Genomic DNA, 19,267 nt, shown 5'->3' with positions numbered 1-19,267 from the left:
AGGTGGTGGCTTTTCAAATTCCCAAGTCGGTCGCCGCGCCGGGGGTTCCCGTTGCGCGCGAGGTGTCGTGAGAGAGGGACGCATTTGCATACGGAATTGAACTCTTCTATTCTGGCACTACGACCCCATCGGGACTCACGCGTATGAAAAACATCGACCGAACGAACGAGGTGAGGAAGATCGAAAGGCATGTCTCGAATTCGGCAATGTCGACGCGTTAATTATTCCCATGTGGCGCTTTTCAGACCAAAAAAAAAAAAAATTAGAAAAAAAAAAGAAAAACGAAAAGAAAAAAGAAGAAACAATTTTCTGCACATCTTTGTTATTAAATCAGTTTGCTTTTAATATTATTACGTATTACGTTGAAAAGAATTTAAACTTTATAATTACAAAAATTGTGCGTATCGATATATTAAAATGACTCAAATTTAGAGCACAATTGCCAGACCCATCGGTTTACAATAAATAACAGTTTATCTTTTAATCGTCTTATATTATGTAGCGAACGAATAAAATATGCACGTTAAGAGGCTTATTAAGAAAGAAACATCTGCTGGGCTGCGAAAAGCAATATTCGGTCTTTAAAGAATCTTACAACACGTGATACGCACCTTGAGGATATCGTGAAACAAGTTACGCGTTATTATGAAATATACAAGAGAAAAAAAATGTTAGCGAGAAATTTATTTTATTGCCGAAACGGCATTTACGGCTCCGATAAAAATTAACGTGGCAGGATAAATATTTTTAAAGTTTTATAAAACGCGCGAGGTAACAGCTGTCGACATTTTATAATTTTCTTACACGTACAGAAGTAAAACCAACGATGGCAAGTCTTTTCTACGGATTAACGTCATCGGGTGACTTAATTGGCAACTCTTTTGGCTGAGCGAGTAGATCAATGGCTACACTCTTGTTGATCCTTCTGCTGTTTCACTTCGAATTTCCTCTCTTATCGCGAAACCAATGCAAGAAATAAATTTATCCCTCGTGAAATAAAATCCTTAAATTTACTGCTTCGATTTTACTAGTCCTCGTGGAACCCTTCAGTAAACGAGATTCGATGCGACCATGTTCGATGAGATCGATAGTCTCCCCTTACTGATGGTGTAGGCACTCGTGCGCCCGTAAGCATGCAACTGGATCTACCTTCGTGTATAGGGATTCTTTACCCCTGAATGAATACCGCCATCTTACAAAGCTGCAAAGATATTACTATGTTGCAGGTTCTATCTATATTTGCTTAAAGATAAGATCTACTTATATGTCTGAAAAGCGCCATAAAAAATCTTAGTCTCGTACTTAATATTATTTTTATTTTTATTTTAAGAAAAAAAGTTATATAATTTATCTATTAATATTTTAATATATGACGTAGTTCATAATATATTGACAAAAAAAATTAATTAAACTTTGAGCCCGATTTTTTATTTTTATTTAATCTCCAACAAATAATGTCTTACGATATTAATTACGCGTCATAATGTCTAATATGTAAATGTGTAAATATAATCATAATTACCGCATATTCACGAAAAAAAAAAAAAACCTGCGGCTCGTTTAATCTGCGATTCAATAAGCCCAAGCGCGAGAACCTAAGCACGATATCAAGTACGAGCATACGCGTTGCCTTCGTGCATGAGAAAAGGGTCTTTCGACGTCGTGTTCCGCTCGATGTCCTCCGCGCGAGTCAAGCGAGCGAGCGGTCTCGCTGAAAATTGAAAAACTCGAGAAAAATCAGGCACAATCCCAGGCGCAAGCCGTTCCCCGGGGACAACAGGTACAACGGAATCTGGACGAATCCGATTGAATTGCAGTTTGTTGCATACACACGGCTGAAGCCCGCACAACAAACTCGGTTAGCCTCGAGTTACGAGGAATTCCAGTTCTCTCTCTGTATTCGCGTCTCCTTCTCGCGTCTGTCTGCAGGCTACGCGAGAGAAGGTAAATGAATACTCGTAGGTCGGAGGGGCTGTTAAATCGTGCGGTAAATTCGCTTGCATTTCACTCTCTGGCGAAGGAGTCCCGGAGTAATACGTCGTCGTCGTCGTCGTGGAGGGCATAAGACGAACTCGAAGCTATTGGAACCGGGTCGAATCGAAGGTCTTGTCGGGGCTCCACGCTGGAGGAGGCAAAAGAGGAGGGCGGTTGGAAGTCTGATCAGTTTATAAGCGCACATTGAGTTATTGGTAGCTCATCTGCCTCGTCGATATCCGACTGGATGGACTCCCCCTCTTTCGCAGGCTCTCCTCTTCTCTTTCCGTACAGAGAAAATTGTCTGTGCATTTTAGCAAGCTTCGCGAAATATTTCGTCTTTCTACGCGTTCGGCGTCACGGCGCGCGTGTTTCTCGACGATACGTCGTCGGAATGAAAATACGCGACGTATTTCGCGAAACTGATAAGACCGCTCTAGAATCTAGGATTATTATTTCCTTGTAGATGATACCGATAGTGGTATTTGCAAAAAAAGAAAAGAAAAAAAAATTTCTCTGCGTAATAACTTTCGTATGTGTGCCATAATTTTTAACGAAGTTTACGAGATGCATAATTTTATTGCCAGACTCAAAAGCGCGACGATAAAACATATTTTTCAGAAAAAAGTTCCCTACTAAAAGTCTGTTATATTTAAACATCTCGCGTATTACACATGTATTTGCGGCTTTCACCGAGTTAACTAGGAACACTCTACATGTTTCATGTTAATTACATGTATCAGTGTGGCAATCAGCAGATAGCTCTTAACACGCCGCGATAGAGCCGCGTATAATTTATCGCGCGCATTGACATTGACAGGCGGTAGAAAATGGAAAGAGGAACGTGCGCATAGCGTGCGGTTCGCGGGCAAAACGATGGCGACGACACGAGTCACATCAATCGTGAACGCCGTGCGTCGCAAGCCAGGCATCCATTTAAGAATGATCTCGTCGCGCAAAATACTTTTCGCGCGGCACGTGAATGCGCAACTCGTTTGATGGCCCCCCGTGTTATTAATGGGCCGAGAAGAGGCTAAATTTTCTGTACCGGTGCGCGCGGATCACCGGTTCTGGAAGGCAAACGGGTTCTATCCCGCAGAAACTGATGACGATCGCGACTTTAACAGATTAGACAACTCGTTGGAAGATACAGACGCGCCGTGCATACATCCGCCCCGCAATAGAAAGTCCAATTATAAAACGCGACTTTATATCAATCGTGACTGGTGCTTTCAGATAAAAGTCGCCCCAACGCTTGTGCCAATAAGATTATTTGTTAGCAGATTACACCGAAGATAGAACGGTAGATAAGATCGAGAGCTTGTTTATTAAAAAGTGCCTAACCAGTTGATCGGATGGCGGTAGGACTAATTATTAAAAAGTTTGCAGATCAATAATAGATAGCACTCGAATTCCGGTATAAATATGTATTGTTTTAATGAATATGTATATTAACGTATAATCCAATTAACAAAAAGTTCAACGTAAGCAAAATTTATGGTTTATCGCTACATCGTTGCCAAGTGCACGCTGATTGAGTTTCCATTACATTTATTACCGATAATTTTTTTAACTGATTTAACGAGCAATTAATTTTATGAAAAAGAAAAAAAAAGTATCTAGATAGACGTTTATTGGTGTAATAATAAATTTATGTAGAAAAAAAAAAATTGCGAGGTAAACGAAATGAACGACAATTGATATATCGCGGGGATCAAATCGTGACAATGTCGCGGATAAAGAAATCGCGGCCAAGTCTAGACGTTCCCGCTCGCGTATCCATCCTGAAATCGTAGACGACGCGCGGGAGGGTGGACGATTGGAAGACGATCCTTGAAGTACTTCCACCGAGATTGCAAGAAAAGTGGAGGAGAGAGAGAGGGCCTGGAAAAATCGGAAAGGGGAAAAAGGGGAAGGCGGAGGAGAGACAGAGACGAGAAAAGAAAGGCTTGCCAGTTTGTCGGTCGGAGTTATGTGAGCGCAACGACGTAAATACGCGCCTTTGCCGTTTCTCGATGCAGCCGGTTGCCGAAGAGTGCGCAAGGGGGGAAGGGCGCGGACAAGGGGTGGGCTTCGCAGGCAACGAGGAGGCCAGATAAAGAGCACCCGAGATCTTCGTACGTAGATACACCGCCGGTCGGAGATTCGCGACACAAAGGGCGGCGAGACGAGCTAGACGGCGGTTAGTAGATAGTCGTAAACAACTGTCGAACACAATCTCCTAATGCACGCCTCTCTTTTGGCACACGAGAGACACCCTTTCATTCTCGAACGACCTACCCTTCGCGCAACCATCCTTTCCCACCTCTTCCACCCTCTCCTATTCTCTCATCGTACATCGCTCGGTAATAGGAAGTTATATCCGCGGGATTCGCGACAACCGGAGGCGCCGAACCTATCACCGTCGCGCTCCCGTGACTTTTTGCCTGGCTACGAGCAAAAGATCGTTGTCGTAAATAGGAGATTCGTCCCTGCGACGTCTGTATTGGAATTCATGGCCGTCTAGCTACTGTATTGGCCTGTAACTACGCCGTCGAGCGAGCAATGTGTCTCCGCAAGCACGAGTTTTCTTCCGAGATTTTTTTTTTTTTTTTTTCTCTTCCCAAATCGACGAATCGTAAAGGAAGAACATTAGCCTCGCATTTACAGATTGTCTACTTTCTCTCCCGTGACTTTAATTGAAAGTTAAACACGATTAGCGTAATTTGCATAAAGCATTCGAATAATGGTTCGTAAATAAGATTTAAATTGCAATCGAGCAGCGTAAATAATTGCTTATTTAAGATGTGCTTTAATGCCGTTGAGTACAATAAATTGCATACGGTAAGGAAACGGTTTTGCTCCTGTTATAAACTCGAACCCGTAATACTGTGATCAGACTTATTTTTGTCATTTCTCGTTTGCAATCCAATTATACAAAATTAACTTTGTAATATTAATCACGTAATTTATTGTGCGCGTATACAATTACCGAGTTTCTTCGTGTCTTGGTAATCGCCATATAGACTTGAACGTTAACATATAAATTAAGATAACTCTCGTGCCAATGTCGCCTTCGCTAAGCGTACGCATAAACATATAAAACTTATAACGGAAAATTTTATATATATATATATATTTTTTTTTTTCTATATTGCATAATAAATTGCACCTCTTGCAACATTAGTCTTTCGTATTGCCCAAGCGTGCACTTCAGTGTACCTTCGTTCCTGCTATTTGAATGGATTTAATTTATCATGATCGGCTTAGGACTAAATTTCATTCTATTTTCAAGCGCACTCGAAACTGCGAATCGTCTGGAGACCTAATATTCTCTTCGCGTTGTAAGTGATATTTATTGCGCCGACATGGAAATATCTGTTGCAGATATATAGAAAATAACAAATAATAATTTCGAAGACATGCAAATTGGATTTATCCCGTTTTGTCGAGTAGGTTTCCAACAACTGCGCTATAATGGTTGATAATATTGCGTGCGTTCTATAAAGTTACATTTTATATAAAATTTAACATTGTTATTTTATTAATTATAATAAAATTAATGTAAAACCACTACACCATTAATAACTTTAAAAGCAGAGTTCAAAAAAAATATTATTAAAAAAAAAAAAGTTAAAAATTACATGTGACGAAAATTGCATAAATGTCGTACAGATTGATTAAAATTTTTGTACATCAACGCTTATACCGCAACTGTACAATAAATCCTCGTCGGACGGCTTGCAAATATCGAAAGAAAAACGTATGCATATTTATAATCGGAGACGGTTGATAAATAATATACGCGGAAACGCGGAGACAATCTCGAATTGCGTTCTACAGAAAGATTCGGAGTGGTTTCCGATTAATCGGAGAGCCAGCCCCACTAACATTTCACGCTCACGGATAGAATTGCAGATCAGGAGGCTATATATTAATATATGTTACGATAGTGTTATGACATCGCGTTATTAGTAATCACGCTGATTACACGGTGGTAATATCGACCAGCGGGATAGCGAGAGAAACTAGAAGTGCGGAACGCGGTAAAACGTGGAATCCGAACGACAGAAATGAGTAGCAAAGCGTTAAACTCTCTCGCGCCACGTCTTTGAATTTCCCCGTAACCGGTGCATATATTAGCTACGAATGACGTGATATTGCCCCCGCCAGCTTGGGGTCTTAATGTACAGATAATATGCAATAGTGTTTACCGACTCTTTCATTTTCTGCTCTGAGGGACATAATGTGCGCATCAGACGTTTAGATATATTAATTTGGACGTGGCTCACGCTTAAAGTATTCCTTGGAAGTATACGTGAGTTACAACACATTGTAACCGATAGAACGTAAATTTTCTAATGTAATTTGTATTTTTGCGAGACCTTCGCCGTGTGTATTAATAGAAGGTGCAACAAGAATTTGAAGATGAAAGATTAACAGGATTGGCCGTATCTCGCACGCTCGATTTTAACGACCGTAAAAATAATCTGTAAAGTAATTTAACCGAGAAAATAGAGAGGCACGTTGCGAGCTAATGGCGACTTTCTCAGTAAAAACTCAACGAGATGTTCAATTAATAGAAATGATATTAAATAATAAATAATAATTTCCGTTAATAATGAACTCGATTCGATTTTGCGTATGCGACAGTGTATTACTAATGCCATTTATATATACTCTGATTACACATTGTATATGTATATTGGTAAACAGGAATTGCTTATCTAGCAAAAATTATATGTATATGGAGTGCTCAATTAACTCGGAGTAGAAATTAATAAAAAGAAGATAACACTGATGAACTAGTTTGCTAGAAAAAGAAAAGAACAGATAGAAAAGTGTCATAACACATGAACTATTTAAGAGCAATAATTTATCGGATTAAAATTGATTTACGTCGTGAAAGAGACTAAAAGATCAGAGAAAATTAAAAATGACTAATGGAATACGAATACTCGTACACATTTGCGTAATACATTTGCGCTAATTTAAAAATTTTATATTACTTATGAATATGAGAAATTTATTAATTTTAAAAGACTTATTAATTTTTTTTAAGACAACGATGGACATTTCAAAATGAAGAAACAAAAGTTTCAGGGAAAAAAAATTGTTTTTCTTTTTTTTTCTTGTTGCATAGTAGTCATGGTCAATCATTCAGAGTGACTGTGCACGGTATACTGATACCGATCCTATCGTGGATCAATTATTATGCTAACATCGGTATGCGCCTGGACGATCCTACGGGAAGACAAACACGCCTCGGATCGCTCATGCATTCGAAATCCATTCGTTCCTACTGCACATCTGCCGATCGGCCCGAGTAATGTTTTCGTGTAATTTTAATCGAATGATCGTACAGAACGCGCGGCTGGCGGATAAAGGGCTGGGCGATTATAATCAAATGAAATTGCGCTACGTTTCGATTCCGAGTGTGCAAACCTGTACTTACGCCATTTTCGTATATTAGCGGTAATCGAATCGTTATTTTGTGATGTGATGCAGATGCCGCGATACTCGCGGCTCGTAAGTACCAGAATGCAAAGGGTGTGTACGCACATTCTTCGCATTTTATGGCTATCGTACAAGTCTTGCGTTATCATATTCATTTATTCAAATGCCAATTCGCAGGATAAACACATACCAGATCAAAATGGCCTGCAATAAGACGAGATAATCAACAATAATTTTGCTGACGGTATTGAAAAAAAAAATTTATGTCAAATTTTTTAGTTGAATATATATTCGAAATAATTAATTATAAATATCTTACTGAGTTAAATTCTTTTTTTTTTACTGACAAAGAATAAACTTCTAACTTCATTAATTACAGTTTATCAAAGCCATTCGATTTGTGCGTAAGATATATATATTTTTAATAAAGTCAGCAAGTTTAAGAGTAATCTTCGAATTTGTCTAGTCGAAGTGGTCTATCCGCCAAAGAAATGGAAATAATTTCTTGCCACCGTTTTGGGTACACCGTGTAACATGCGAATAAGAGGATTAACGTGTCGTTCGCGCGGTTGCACTGTATGCTAATGCAATCCTTTCTCATTAGAAACTCATAAAATTCAGAATCCGCGGAGACGTTTCTCTCGCGGCAAGGAAGGAGAAAGGTCCAAGTAGGATCTAGGAACGAAGAGAAGGCAGAAACCAGTTCCCTGGGCGTTACTCCGAGCAAAGAGGAGAGTTCTTTCCCACATGAAAACCATGCCATGGACAGATGGATACTCTTGCAACTTGCGAGCCTTTCGTACCGTGCGCAATTGTAAATGAAAATGCGCTAGCACGTGCACGGTTTCATATTTCGCGAGTATTTTTGTAATAAATCATATAGCTGTTTACTACCTGCGGCTTTACTGTTACTATTTAAAAAGAATTAACGTCGGAATTAACGCCGCGTCTTGGCTAAAACATATTACATGTTGTTCAGTAAACGAGACGACTCAATACATTGGAGTGATTAGAGAATTAAATAAATTTTTACGTTTTTTAAAATCTTTGCAAATTAAAAAAAAAAATTAATAAACCAATTTAAATTTTATGCAATTTAGTTCAAAAAAAAAAAGAAATATGAATAACATCTTAAAAATTATACAAAGGTTTTATAAAATTGTTCGTTAATAAGTTTATTAATATTAAAATTCCGATAATATCACGTAACGAAATACGTTGCCGTGATCAAATACGTCTCGTGATATCAAGCACGTAAGTAGTATACAGTTATACTAAATGTAGATTTATTGGAAGCCGTTGAAAGCTATCGATCTTTCATTCGGCCGCGCATTACGCCACAAGAAGATAAACCGAGGTATAATGAGACTTGAAGAGGAGAAGGTCAGTTCCTGAAGTGATGTTTACCAGCCGCTACTACCTGCGTGTAGTTCTGGCGGTAATTCGATGTCCTTGCCTCTCCTATTCGATGTTCTGCATCGTAAAAGAAATTAGATAGTACCGAAGGGACGTAGTAGGCGGTAGGGTTCGTTAACCTGTCGTGCGGACATCGTTGCAGAAATGCAATTCGCCAGCTGACGATACGCTTAACTGCAACGAAACTAACCGTGATGCAGGACGTACCGGACAGGAGGATGAAGGAGGACCACTAACGCGGGCGGGCGGTGCATTAGGTAAAGATAGCTAATGCGAAGGGGAAACGCAGACACCGCGGCGCTTTTTAATTTCTAATTATTGCGTAATGACCCTGCACTCCGACCCCCGACACTGCGTGCAGACCTTATGTCTCGATGGAGCGCACGACTAAGACCTTTAGTTATGGGTTGCGATAATTGCCAATTTCCATAGGCTCTCGTTCTACGTTCCGATAGAGCTCACATGTGTCGGCCGATTCTAATTGCAGGCTGCGTTCACAATAAAAGCAAAACGAATACACGAAACACCCCCCTTTTTCTTTAATAAAAAAAGAAATAAAATAAAATAAAATAAAAAAAACTTTACCCGATTATGACACCAGCTCTGGAACGCTTTTCGCGAAATACGAACGCTTTATTTAATTAAAATGGTAACGCGCAATTTAAAAAACGAGATGTAAATTCACAGAAAAATCAGGAAACTAACTGGTAAAGTTTTAACACCTGCGGCGCTTCTGCGTTCACTTAATTTTTATACCGTCGCATACCAGGCCGCTGTGGAGACACCTTTAACCCTGGTCCATCTGCACTATGGCACGGGATCATAGAGAATGCAGCTCGTGCAGCCAATATCCACTTTGTAATCTGTGCACAGACGCTTCCTACACGGATGCACGCAGAGAATCGCAGGTAGGCAGGCAGGTACGCGGAGAGGATAGGTAGATTCCTAGGTGTGCGCATCTGGCCGCGTTGCACATGCGAGCGGTGGTATCTGATTCCCCGACGGAAGTCCCGTTCTTGCTCAATAACGCAGGCGATTTGCCGGGAATAATGATTGTTTCACAGGCAACGGATTTCCACATATAGCTGAGCCAGAAACCGCAGTCCCGCCGTCTTGCCAAGCATCTCCGTGTTGCCCCTAACGTTCATTAAAATTAATCTCCCCCGTAAAGAACTGTAACGTTCGCTCATTTTCTCCGCGAAATTGCCTCCATTTAAAGGACTCCGACGCGGGAAAATTAAGTTGATTTTTATCGCACCGGTAACTACATGTACGTATACGTAACGCGTAACCGCATTCGCGTCTAATGCTAAACCCGAACTCGACGTGTGCGAATACAATTTACGGGGTACGCGCGGTCCGGCAGATCCGCCATGGAACGATCAACGATAAAGAGCGATACTCTTAATTAGGAGTTAACTGCTGGTCGTATTGCAGGTGGAATCCGTTACCTATGTAGATGTCTTACACCTGTAGTGAATATCCAGTTAAAAGGGGTACGAGGATTATATAATTTTACTCAGCCAGAATTAAGAAAGACGGAGAGAAAGCGAAAAAAAAAAAAAAAAAAAAAAAAAAAAAACGATGAATGAAAGCTAAATAACAAATAAGAAATCGTGCGTATGCGTAACATCACTAAATAAAAAAAAAGTGAGGCCACATTTGGTAATAATCATCCAGTCTTGGTTAATTTTATCAATAATTTATAATTAATTAAAGCTAGATGATTATTACCAAGTACGGCCCCTCTTCAATTTTTTTTTTTTTGTAATGTTGCACGCAGATATTCGTACAACAATCAATGCGTTATTAATACGGACTTTTCGCAGTGTACATTAATTACAGTTTTTCTATAATCGCCTTTTATGCACAAATCAGCATTTTCAGTCGCAGATAATACAACCGTTTCTACAGTTTGTCGCCATTTATCGAGATTACGGATGTTCGCAATTAAAATCGTCAACGTAATGCTTATACGGTTTGCGCCACGTCGGCACCGCCACAAATAAATTCTGAATAATAATGACAAGACGTATATATCTGGAACGTGTATATTAGAAGAACGATCAAAATTCAACGCGTATCACGAGGTCCGGGTTCAATTTCGTCAAGATCAATTTTAGATCACAAAGAAAATGATTTTGCCGGCAATCACCTGCCCCATATGTGCGGTCATACCTGACGACAGGTATTGCACCTGTAATACACCTGCATCCGATCACCCGATTTGGAAGAAATTTATTGCTCCGCCCCGATTATCGGGATATTTATCTATATTATCCGGAACTGCAATGCGAGATTTATTATCAATATAAATTGGCACGTTAAAATAATCCATCGCCTATTTAATTAGGTCGTCACATTCGCGATGTCATTCCTTGCCGATATCAGCAATTAATCTCTATATTAATTTAATCTTTATTTGCAATTCTAATAGTACCACTCCAAAAAAAAAAAAATTAAAATAATAAAAATGTTTTTCATGTAGCAACGTATTCTTCTACGAGATCAAACAAAATTCTTGCGAATTGATTGTTCATCTAATTATCAGCTATTATGCGTACCACGGGTAAGTGGAATTTATGACGACAACGGTTTAATTCACTAGTGGCTAAAGATAAAAAAAATGGACGGGAAATGAGGGCGAGTTCGTACCCCCAAGTTTTATTTAATTGTTATTTACGCCAAACGATCACGCGATCAGGGGAAAAGGAAAGAGTCGCAATTTATCTGCGATAAGTACGAGTGGGAGAGACCGAGGCAGAGAATGCAAGGGTGTACGTCTGATTTAAAGGACTAATTTGCGACAATTATCACCACGGTTGAATTATAGCTTTAAGTCACGCGGACTTATATCCATCGCCTCGTCTGATGTCGAAATGCACGTGATATTAAATAGAAACAGTCCACAACTTTCGTAATAATAACATAGAAACGGCCTAACGTCGTACGTAATTTTTTGTTACACTGTCGCAAGGAAATTCAAAATATTTTAAATAAATAATTAAGCTAATAAAAATATTAAAGAAAATTCTTATAGTAATATAATAAACCTTTTCTTTTCTCTTTCGGCTTCTAAATTAAATCTTAAAATCTTCCGCACAAAGTCCACGATAAAATATTGTTATTCTAATGTTTAGAATCAATCATATCACGTTATTTTCGACAAGTATTTCATCATATATTTGTTCCGAGCGCTTTAAAAATTTTATTTAAATTATTCGCCAATAAATTTTGGCCGACATAAAAGAAACCTTGTGTAAAAGAGACCGAAAAGTCTATAAAGTCGTGCGTGTAAGCGTCCTATCAGGATGGAAATATCGACTTTATAACATATAACCACTCAACCTGTTAAAAGAACATCGTCATGCGCTTCGACAAGCTAAATTCGAGACGGTCCGTACATTACGGAGATATGCATTTATATACCGCATCTATGCGTCTGACGCACACCGCCGAACGTTCGACACGCCGCGCCGTGCGTATGCACCTTGCGTTCGTAGCCTTTCTCTCTCTCTTTCTCGCGTATCGTCAGACGGAATGCCGGAAGTTTCGATACTTCTATCCAGCGGCGTAAAAGCCGCGACTACGCCGAGCAATCTGCCATGCAATAAAATCGGCGACAAGCCGTGAATTCGTGACACGACGCTCATAAAGGGATTTATGCGCACGTTCGAGAGAACGAGTTGACGTGGCTGACGTCGAAAACGTTATCGACGACGGGGGCGTACGTACACGTACGCGTTTAAATTGCACGGTCCTGTAAATAATTTTTGCCGCGTATCAATGCCAATTTCGATTTAGCAATATTGGGCGACGATAACTATATTACGAGAAGCGAGATAGCGAGAAGGCGTTTAGAATAAAGATGACTTTAAGTCAGAATTTAGAAAGACATTTTTACCGGGAGCAACTCACTCGCCGGTGACCTATATTTTATGCAAATGTGTTAGATACGCGCCTTCAATTCCTAGATAATCAATCGCATTTCGGGCATAATGGCATTATATCGTTACCGGAAACAGATTTGCCGATACCTTCCCCGAGAGAGGGACCCGAGTAATCGCGATACACGAAATTAATTGATATTAATTGAACGTAACATTAGCGATGGCATATCTAATTTCCTCTTTATGTAATCTCCAAACGTCGTCATTGCGGAATAACGGTATTCTTGCGAAGACTTAAAGAGATTAAATTATTCATTTTGTCAGGTGGTCATTTTGTGTCTTAATTATTCTAAATTTAATAAATTATTTTTAACATTAATGTTTATCAATCTTTCCAGTAATATTGGCGAAATTAAGTGTAACATATTTTACAAGCTATTCCGGAATAATATTGTAGAACGTTAAGTGATTTTTGAGGTACTGTAAGATTTATGTAAAGAAGCAATAATGTATCAAAAAGACTGATGCTGCGAGAAAGGTATGAAATCAATCTTGCAGCAAACCGTTCAAACGCTCGGGTCGTTTTGTCGCGAAACCCACAGTAGATCCGGTATCGGGAGGAGAAAGGATTGATCCAGAACGCGCCGAAGACGGGAAGGCGCAAAAGGTTCTGGTACAAAGTAAAGACGACAAAGAAATTGCACCGCCGCGTTAAATCTCGGTCGTCGATACACCGACGTAATCAATCTTCAATTGGCACGATTGACTCGTTCCTTTTTATGTCGCTGATGTCTTGATCTCAGATAACCGCATTGGGTTTGACGAAATTACGCGCATGTATATCCCCGCGATAAAAATATAAACGCAATATAAATTTAATCGAAATGAATTCTTTTCAGCTTGCGTGGTATGTTAAAAATATAATGCAAACTCACCGTGATGTCTTCGAACCGTCGTAACCTCTTAAAGAACGATGCTCTTGTAAATAGTCGAAAAGATCCTTTAGTTCGGAGAGCTGTTCGTTCCTTTCAATCATCGACTCTTTTAAAATCTGAAACATAATCAAAGTAACATTCATGAAAAAAAAATAACATTAAATAAGTATATAATATTTCTAGTGATTTAATTTCTAAATAAATTGAAAGACTTATTTTCATCAATATTTGAGAATATCTATGGAATCGAAAGAGTGACAAAAAAAAAAAAAAAAAATTGTGCAGTTTTGCTTTTTAAAAGAGAATTGCATCGTTCAATCTTAATCGCGGCAATCTTTGTCCTCCCCTGTACACAATGTAAAGCTAAATTAAAAGAAAAAATCGTAGAGAAAGGACTAGAGAGCGAGAGATCGAACGGCGAGGAGGGTTGAGTAGTAGAGATAAACAAACCAAAAAAAAAAAAAAAAAAAAAAAAAAAAAATCAGGACCACCGCTTCTCCTCGAAAATAAAATCGGTTTTCCGATAACTGGTTATTTGTTCGCACAAGTGGCTCGCTGACTGGGCGAGCACGTCGGAAGCGGTTTTCGCGTGTAATATTATCGAGTTATCGGTAGGATAGGAGAGCATTGATCGCCGGGAATAGAGGTCGGGGGAAATGGACGAACGCGAAGAAAGAAACCAAAAGAGGGTACCGGGGGTGGATTGGTGGATAGTGTAGCACGAGAAGAGAGATGCTGGGAGGCGAACGTGCATGGCACGAGCACAATATATCCGTGTGATTACAATATGTCGGGGCTCGAGAGACCAATATCAACCTGAAGTCGGATCAGCCAATGCTGATAATCTCTATTGTCGATGCCTCCACTTGTCTGCCTCTCGCGAACAAATGCGTCTTGTTTCAAAATTTCGAATAGCTCCGACATAACGAATACATCGACGGAAAGGATATTTGCCGTAGAAAACTACTCTTCCTCAAATATTATCCGCGCATTTGGAATAAATCTGAACATTGTAGAAACTGTATGAAAAGGCTCCCGTCAGATTTCGAACGCATTCCGAGAGAATGTGAGGAAATTTTAATGAGAAAAATCTATCTCTGTCTTTTAATCAAAGAGGATTTCAAAAGATTTCCAAGAACTCTGAATAAAATTTTAGATAGAATAACTTTCGTGGAATAAAAAAATTTTCCGTCTAATGTTAGTAATTATTATTTTATTTATTAAATGTTATTAAGATGAGGTAATCAAATTGCATTTCTACAAAAATCATCGTAAAAAGTTGCAACCCCCCTTTTTTCTTTATAAAAGAATTTTCTATCGAATATATATTATGCTTTGTTTCCAAATAAGTATAGTCGTTGATTAAGTGTCGGCTTTAGCGTTGAAACAAATCGAAAATTACATATATCGCACGTTCAGTGATCCATTATGGATCGGCAATTTCTACGCTCGTGCATGCGCCGGGATTGTGTTAAAAGAGAGGTCGGAATGGCGGATATGTGGACGGCGAAAGAAACGAAACCTGTCCTCGTCGTTTATGCTCGGCGTCAGCAGGCCAGGCCGCCTTTCACACATCCCACACGAAAGACGACGGCGGCAGTGGCGGCGGTGGCGGCGACGAAGCTCGGTCTCTTTCAAAACAATTACGCATTCTTCTATAGCTCATTCTCCCACGTCACCGTCACCGTCACCTCTCATCTTGTCGCAATATTGCCGCATAGTGCGCGCTTTGCCTACGACCGCTTTCTGTCAGCAAAGAACGTCGGATTACGGCAAATGCGCGGTTTACCCGGATAATTACCATAAAGAAAGCGTCGCCATAAGTACGTTCCCTATTTGTCGCGAACTGATTTATCATCCTCGATCCAGCAGATTACCGTGTGCCCGGCACAGCATTCGCGCGTACAAAAGATTTATTTCGATTATGTATTATATTTTTATATTACATTAAACTTTTTATACAAATACGCTGCGCGATTTGTACGTGGGCTCTTGATTGCTGAGATTAATTATATTTCTTTACAATTTCAGAAACCGAAAGAGACCTCCGATCCCGTTTTTCGACGAATTTGTAAGTTTTAATGCACGTTTTTGAAATTTTAACTAGACAATATTAATATTGCGCGTACGCATTATTATCGAGGGCTATTAATTTTGTTCGCTTATCCCGCTACAATCTCGAAAAAGATTGTTAGAGTAATCGTTAATATCGCGTTCTTTGGGAAACAAGGAAGTCTGTAAATTACCCCGATGTACTAGATGCGGTCTCCTATTGAGAAAATTATTTTATTTTTAAAAAAAAAAAAAAAAAAAGAAAAAGAAAACTGAGCTCGTACACTAGCGGAAGACTAAAGGTAAGTGGCTTATGCCATCAAGATTGTTTTCTGTCATGACTTTCCCTTGTGCCATTCTCCTACCAATGCTGTCATATACCCCCATTCACCTAGAAGCAGCCATCGCGATTTACGATCCCTCCGCTCTCATCTTCGTGCACAGAAAAGCGCACGACAGGTTTCCCATCTTGGGCTTCTACGGAAAATATTCCACATTCCGATAAAAGTGATGGACGATGTGGTTCAAACATCTCTAACATTTTTCTTGCCCGGGAAATATTAAAAAGGTTTCGACATTATTTGCGGCGTGTTTGATACAATGACGTTAGACGAGACGATCAAAGACTGTTCAATGAATCGAATAATGTTAATAATCGTAAAGTAAGAATTCACCACCAATAATAAATTCAAAAAGGTATTTATAGAGCGAGCTTGAAAAAAGAACAAAAAATTTTTTTTTAAGACTTCCTTCACGTTTACTTCTAGCGAACAAAAATTAATCTGCTCCAGGAAGAAACCCCGTACACCGATAATTTCAAGGATTTCAATAATTACGCTTATCAGTACGATATAAAATTTAATTAACGCGTGATGCTCAACTATCGCCAATGCAATATGTAATTGATTTTATAAAAAAAAAATATATATATATTTTTTTTTTTTTGGATTTATATATATTATTGAGTCAAAGATATCTAAAGCTACTAGGCAAACGCGTTCCGTTCTTACAATAAAATAAACAATCAATTTAATCCCAGCTTGATACAAAATATGTGCATGATAGTTTGGAATAAAATCTGAATTAATAATGATTAAATAAATGTAATATATATATTAAAAAAAAAAAGAACAGCTTCGCGAGCCAATTTGCGGTATCAGGTGCAACCGAAGATAACTATCATTAACGCCGATACGTAATTCTAAAACTTGTCGATCGTTACAATCTTCCGCTTCAGTTCGATATCCTCTAATCCAAGCACGAATACTGTGTTGATCCCGTAATTGCGCATGAATACTTATCAGCGAATATACGGTTCGATAAGAAGATAAGGAAATCGTGTTTATAATTATCTTCGGAAGGAAATTGTTCGCTCCGAAAGGCGTGTTTAATTAGCCATGGAAACAGCAGTTAGTATTAACGGTATGGAAATAATGGAAATAGTCGCGATACGCACGAGCGGCAGTCGGACTTGCAGCTTTAATCCCAACCACTTATGTATATCACGGCTGTAAAAAGCTGCCTTACGCAGGTTTCGTGATATCACTCGGTAAATCGCGCACTTTACGCTTCTCTTCTCGCGGCAAGACCGCCGATTCGAAGAGAAACCTCGCCGATAGGCGTAAAAAGGATTACATCCGCGCGGACAGAGCTCTCGGGGGCTTTCGGCGGAATTGTCTTCGTGCTCATTTTATCCTGCGTATTATTTGCGTCACGGCGAGGTTTATCTTACTTCAAAATATACCCTGAACTGCTTCGCCAGAAAATACAGCAAAATACAACAGGGTTGTAATTTATTAAAATTTACGTATTATCGCGTTTTCTTTCCAAGCTTGACACATAGGAATATACATGTAATAATAATAATATATAATAATCTCGCTTAATCAAAGGAAATTTAAAATCAGAATTATGCACGATTAAAACGCGATACTGCAGTTGCTTTTGAAAACACAAAGATAACCTCGTCGATCATTATTTATAAAATATTTTCACGTCCGTTCGAGTATCGCCCGCAATTTATCATTCGCGAATTATATTATTAACGCTCGATGATTTTATCCGCGTGCCGTTACGAGTATCGTTTAAAATTTTACAGCAAAGTAATACCCGGGCTGCCCGGGCTGCAGCGGAAACTGCCTGAGATTTCTCGAATACGCATTCGTATTTCTGTCCGCCGTACGCTCGTCTGCCAGTATGCACGTAGGCGCCAAAGTGGATGCGCGCATAAATTCGCTCGCGGTACGTTAAAAGATGTGAAGTGATTTCGAGCGTGCGGCGCATAACAGGGCGAGAAAAAGGTACGCGCTTCCTCGAGTTACGTTCGAGTAAACGCGCGCGAGGCGGCTTCTCGTGTATATTGTAAAATATACTTACGCAAATATTGAAACTCCGCGCCTCGTTTTCCATTTCGCGGACTGTACCGGTTACGCACCGGCGAGACGTTAACAACAAGTTATTACGAGTAATAAGCGGCTACCCTGGGCGAAGCTGGTGCGCAACAATGTTTTTAAACGGCAACTATCGTCCACCCCAGGGGCCCCATCCCTATCCTCGTGGTTTCTGCTCAATTGTCACTTTGTATAGATACACGCCACAGAAATTACGGCCTGCCGGACGTCCGCGATGCGAAAGTGACACGAAGAAATTGGTAGGATTGCACGTTTACTTTCACTAAGCAGACGGCTTGCTCTCAAAAGTATACCCAAGCGCGTAGTAATTGCCGGGTTGACGGTCCGCTGCGCAACAAAAGCAGCGGGCTCGACTAAATCTTGGTGTATCCATTGTTGGGTTAGCGGTAATTGTAGTTTACGGAAACGTAACAGCCCCGTGGCTGAAGCTCCGGCGACGTAAAGTAATTACCGCGATTCGCTGTTATGATTTTCATGGGGAATACCACGAATACTGCCCTTCGAGCGACGCGGCGGTCGTATCTGATTTCCGTTTCGAACGTATTCGGTGTTAATTTATGTAAATAAATTTTACAATTCCACCACTTACCCATGTAAATCAACTTCGTACCGGTTTTAGTCGCGTTTAGCAGCGAAACAAAATTACCTTTTCTCGTGCGTTAACACCCGAACGTAATTAAAAACCGACCGATAATCAGAAGCAAATTTATGTCAATCTTGATCAGCCAAATGGAATCAAATAAGTACTATACATGTATAATATTAAATATACATTTTTACTCTACATTAAAAAAAAATTATAAAATCTGTCAAAATTATCGTGCGCAATAAACAGTTCGTGCCGCCACGATAAGAACAGAATGGATTCTTAAATGCTCGACGCGAAAACTGCCCTCTGATAATGATATACAGGGGATGTGCTTCTCAAGACTGAGTAAGATTGATGAGTCATTTTCAATAATTATTATCGATCGTGACGAGGGGATTCCAATATCGTCTTCCTCCGACTATTAGCCACTGACCATTAGCATAATCACATTACGTGAGGCGCGTGTAGGTCGATCGCGAGTGGGATAAATAGGCGAGTTGCGTGCGAAAACGTTGCCATTGAAATTTTCGTCTTGCGGCATCGCGGGCGAGGGGGATGCAAAGC

The 19,267-nt window shown here is 39.7% G+C and overlaps 1 protein-coding gene across 1 annotated transcript in view; it reads right to left on the bottom strand.

The window, feature by feature from the left end:
• Nucleotides 1-19,267, bottom strand: part of Mesr6 (misexpression suppressor of ras 6) — a 482,514-nt gene that overhangs the window by 86,105 nt on the left and 377,142 nt on the right. Inside the window, exon 6 of the mRNA XM_070667652.1 lies at nt 13,652-13,767. Within this exon, the coding sequence (XP_070523753.1) occupies nt 13,652-13,767 (116 nt within the window). The remainder of the gene's footprint in view (nt 1-13,651; nt 13,768-19,267) is intronic.

Source organism: Cardiocondyla obscurior, linkage group LG02 (assembly GCF_019399895.1).
Source record: "Cardiocondyla obscurior isolate alpha-2009 linkage group LG02, Cobs3.1, whole genome shotgun sequence".
In the NCBI taxonomy this organism is placed as follows: domain Eukaryota; kingdom Metazoa; phylum Arthropoda; class Insecta; order Hymenoptera; family Formicidae; genus Cardiocondyla; species Cardiocondyla obscurior.
This window is presented reverse-complemented; position numbering and strand designations above follow the sequence as displayed.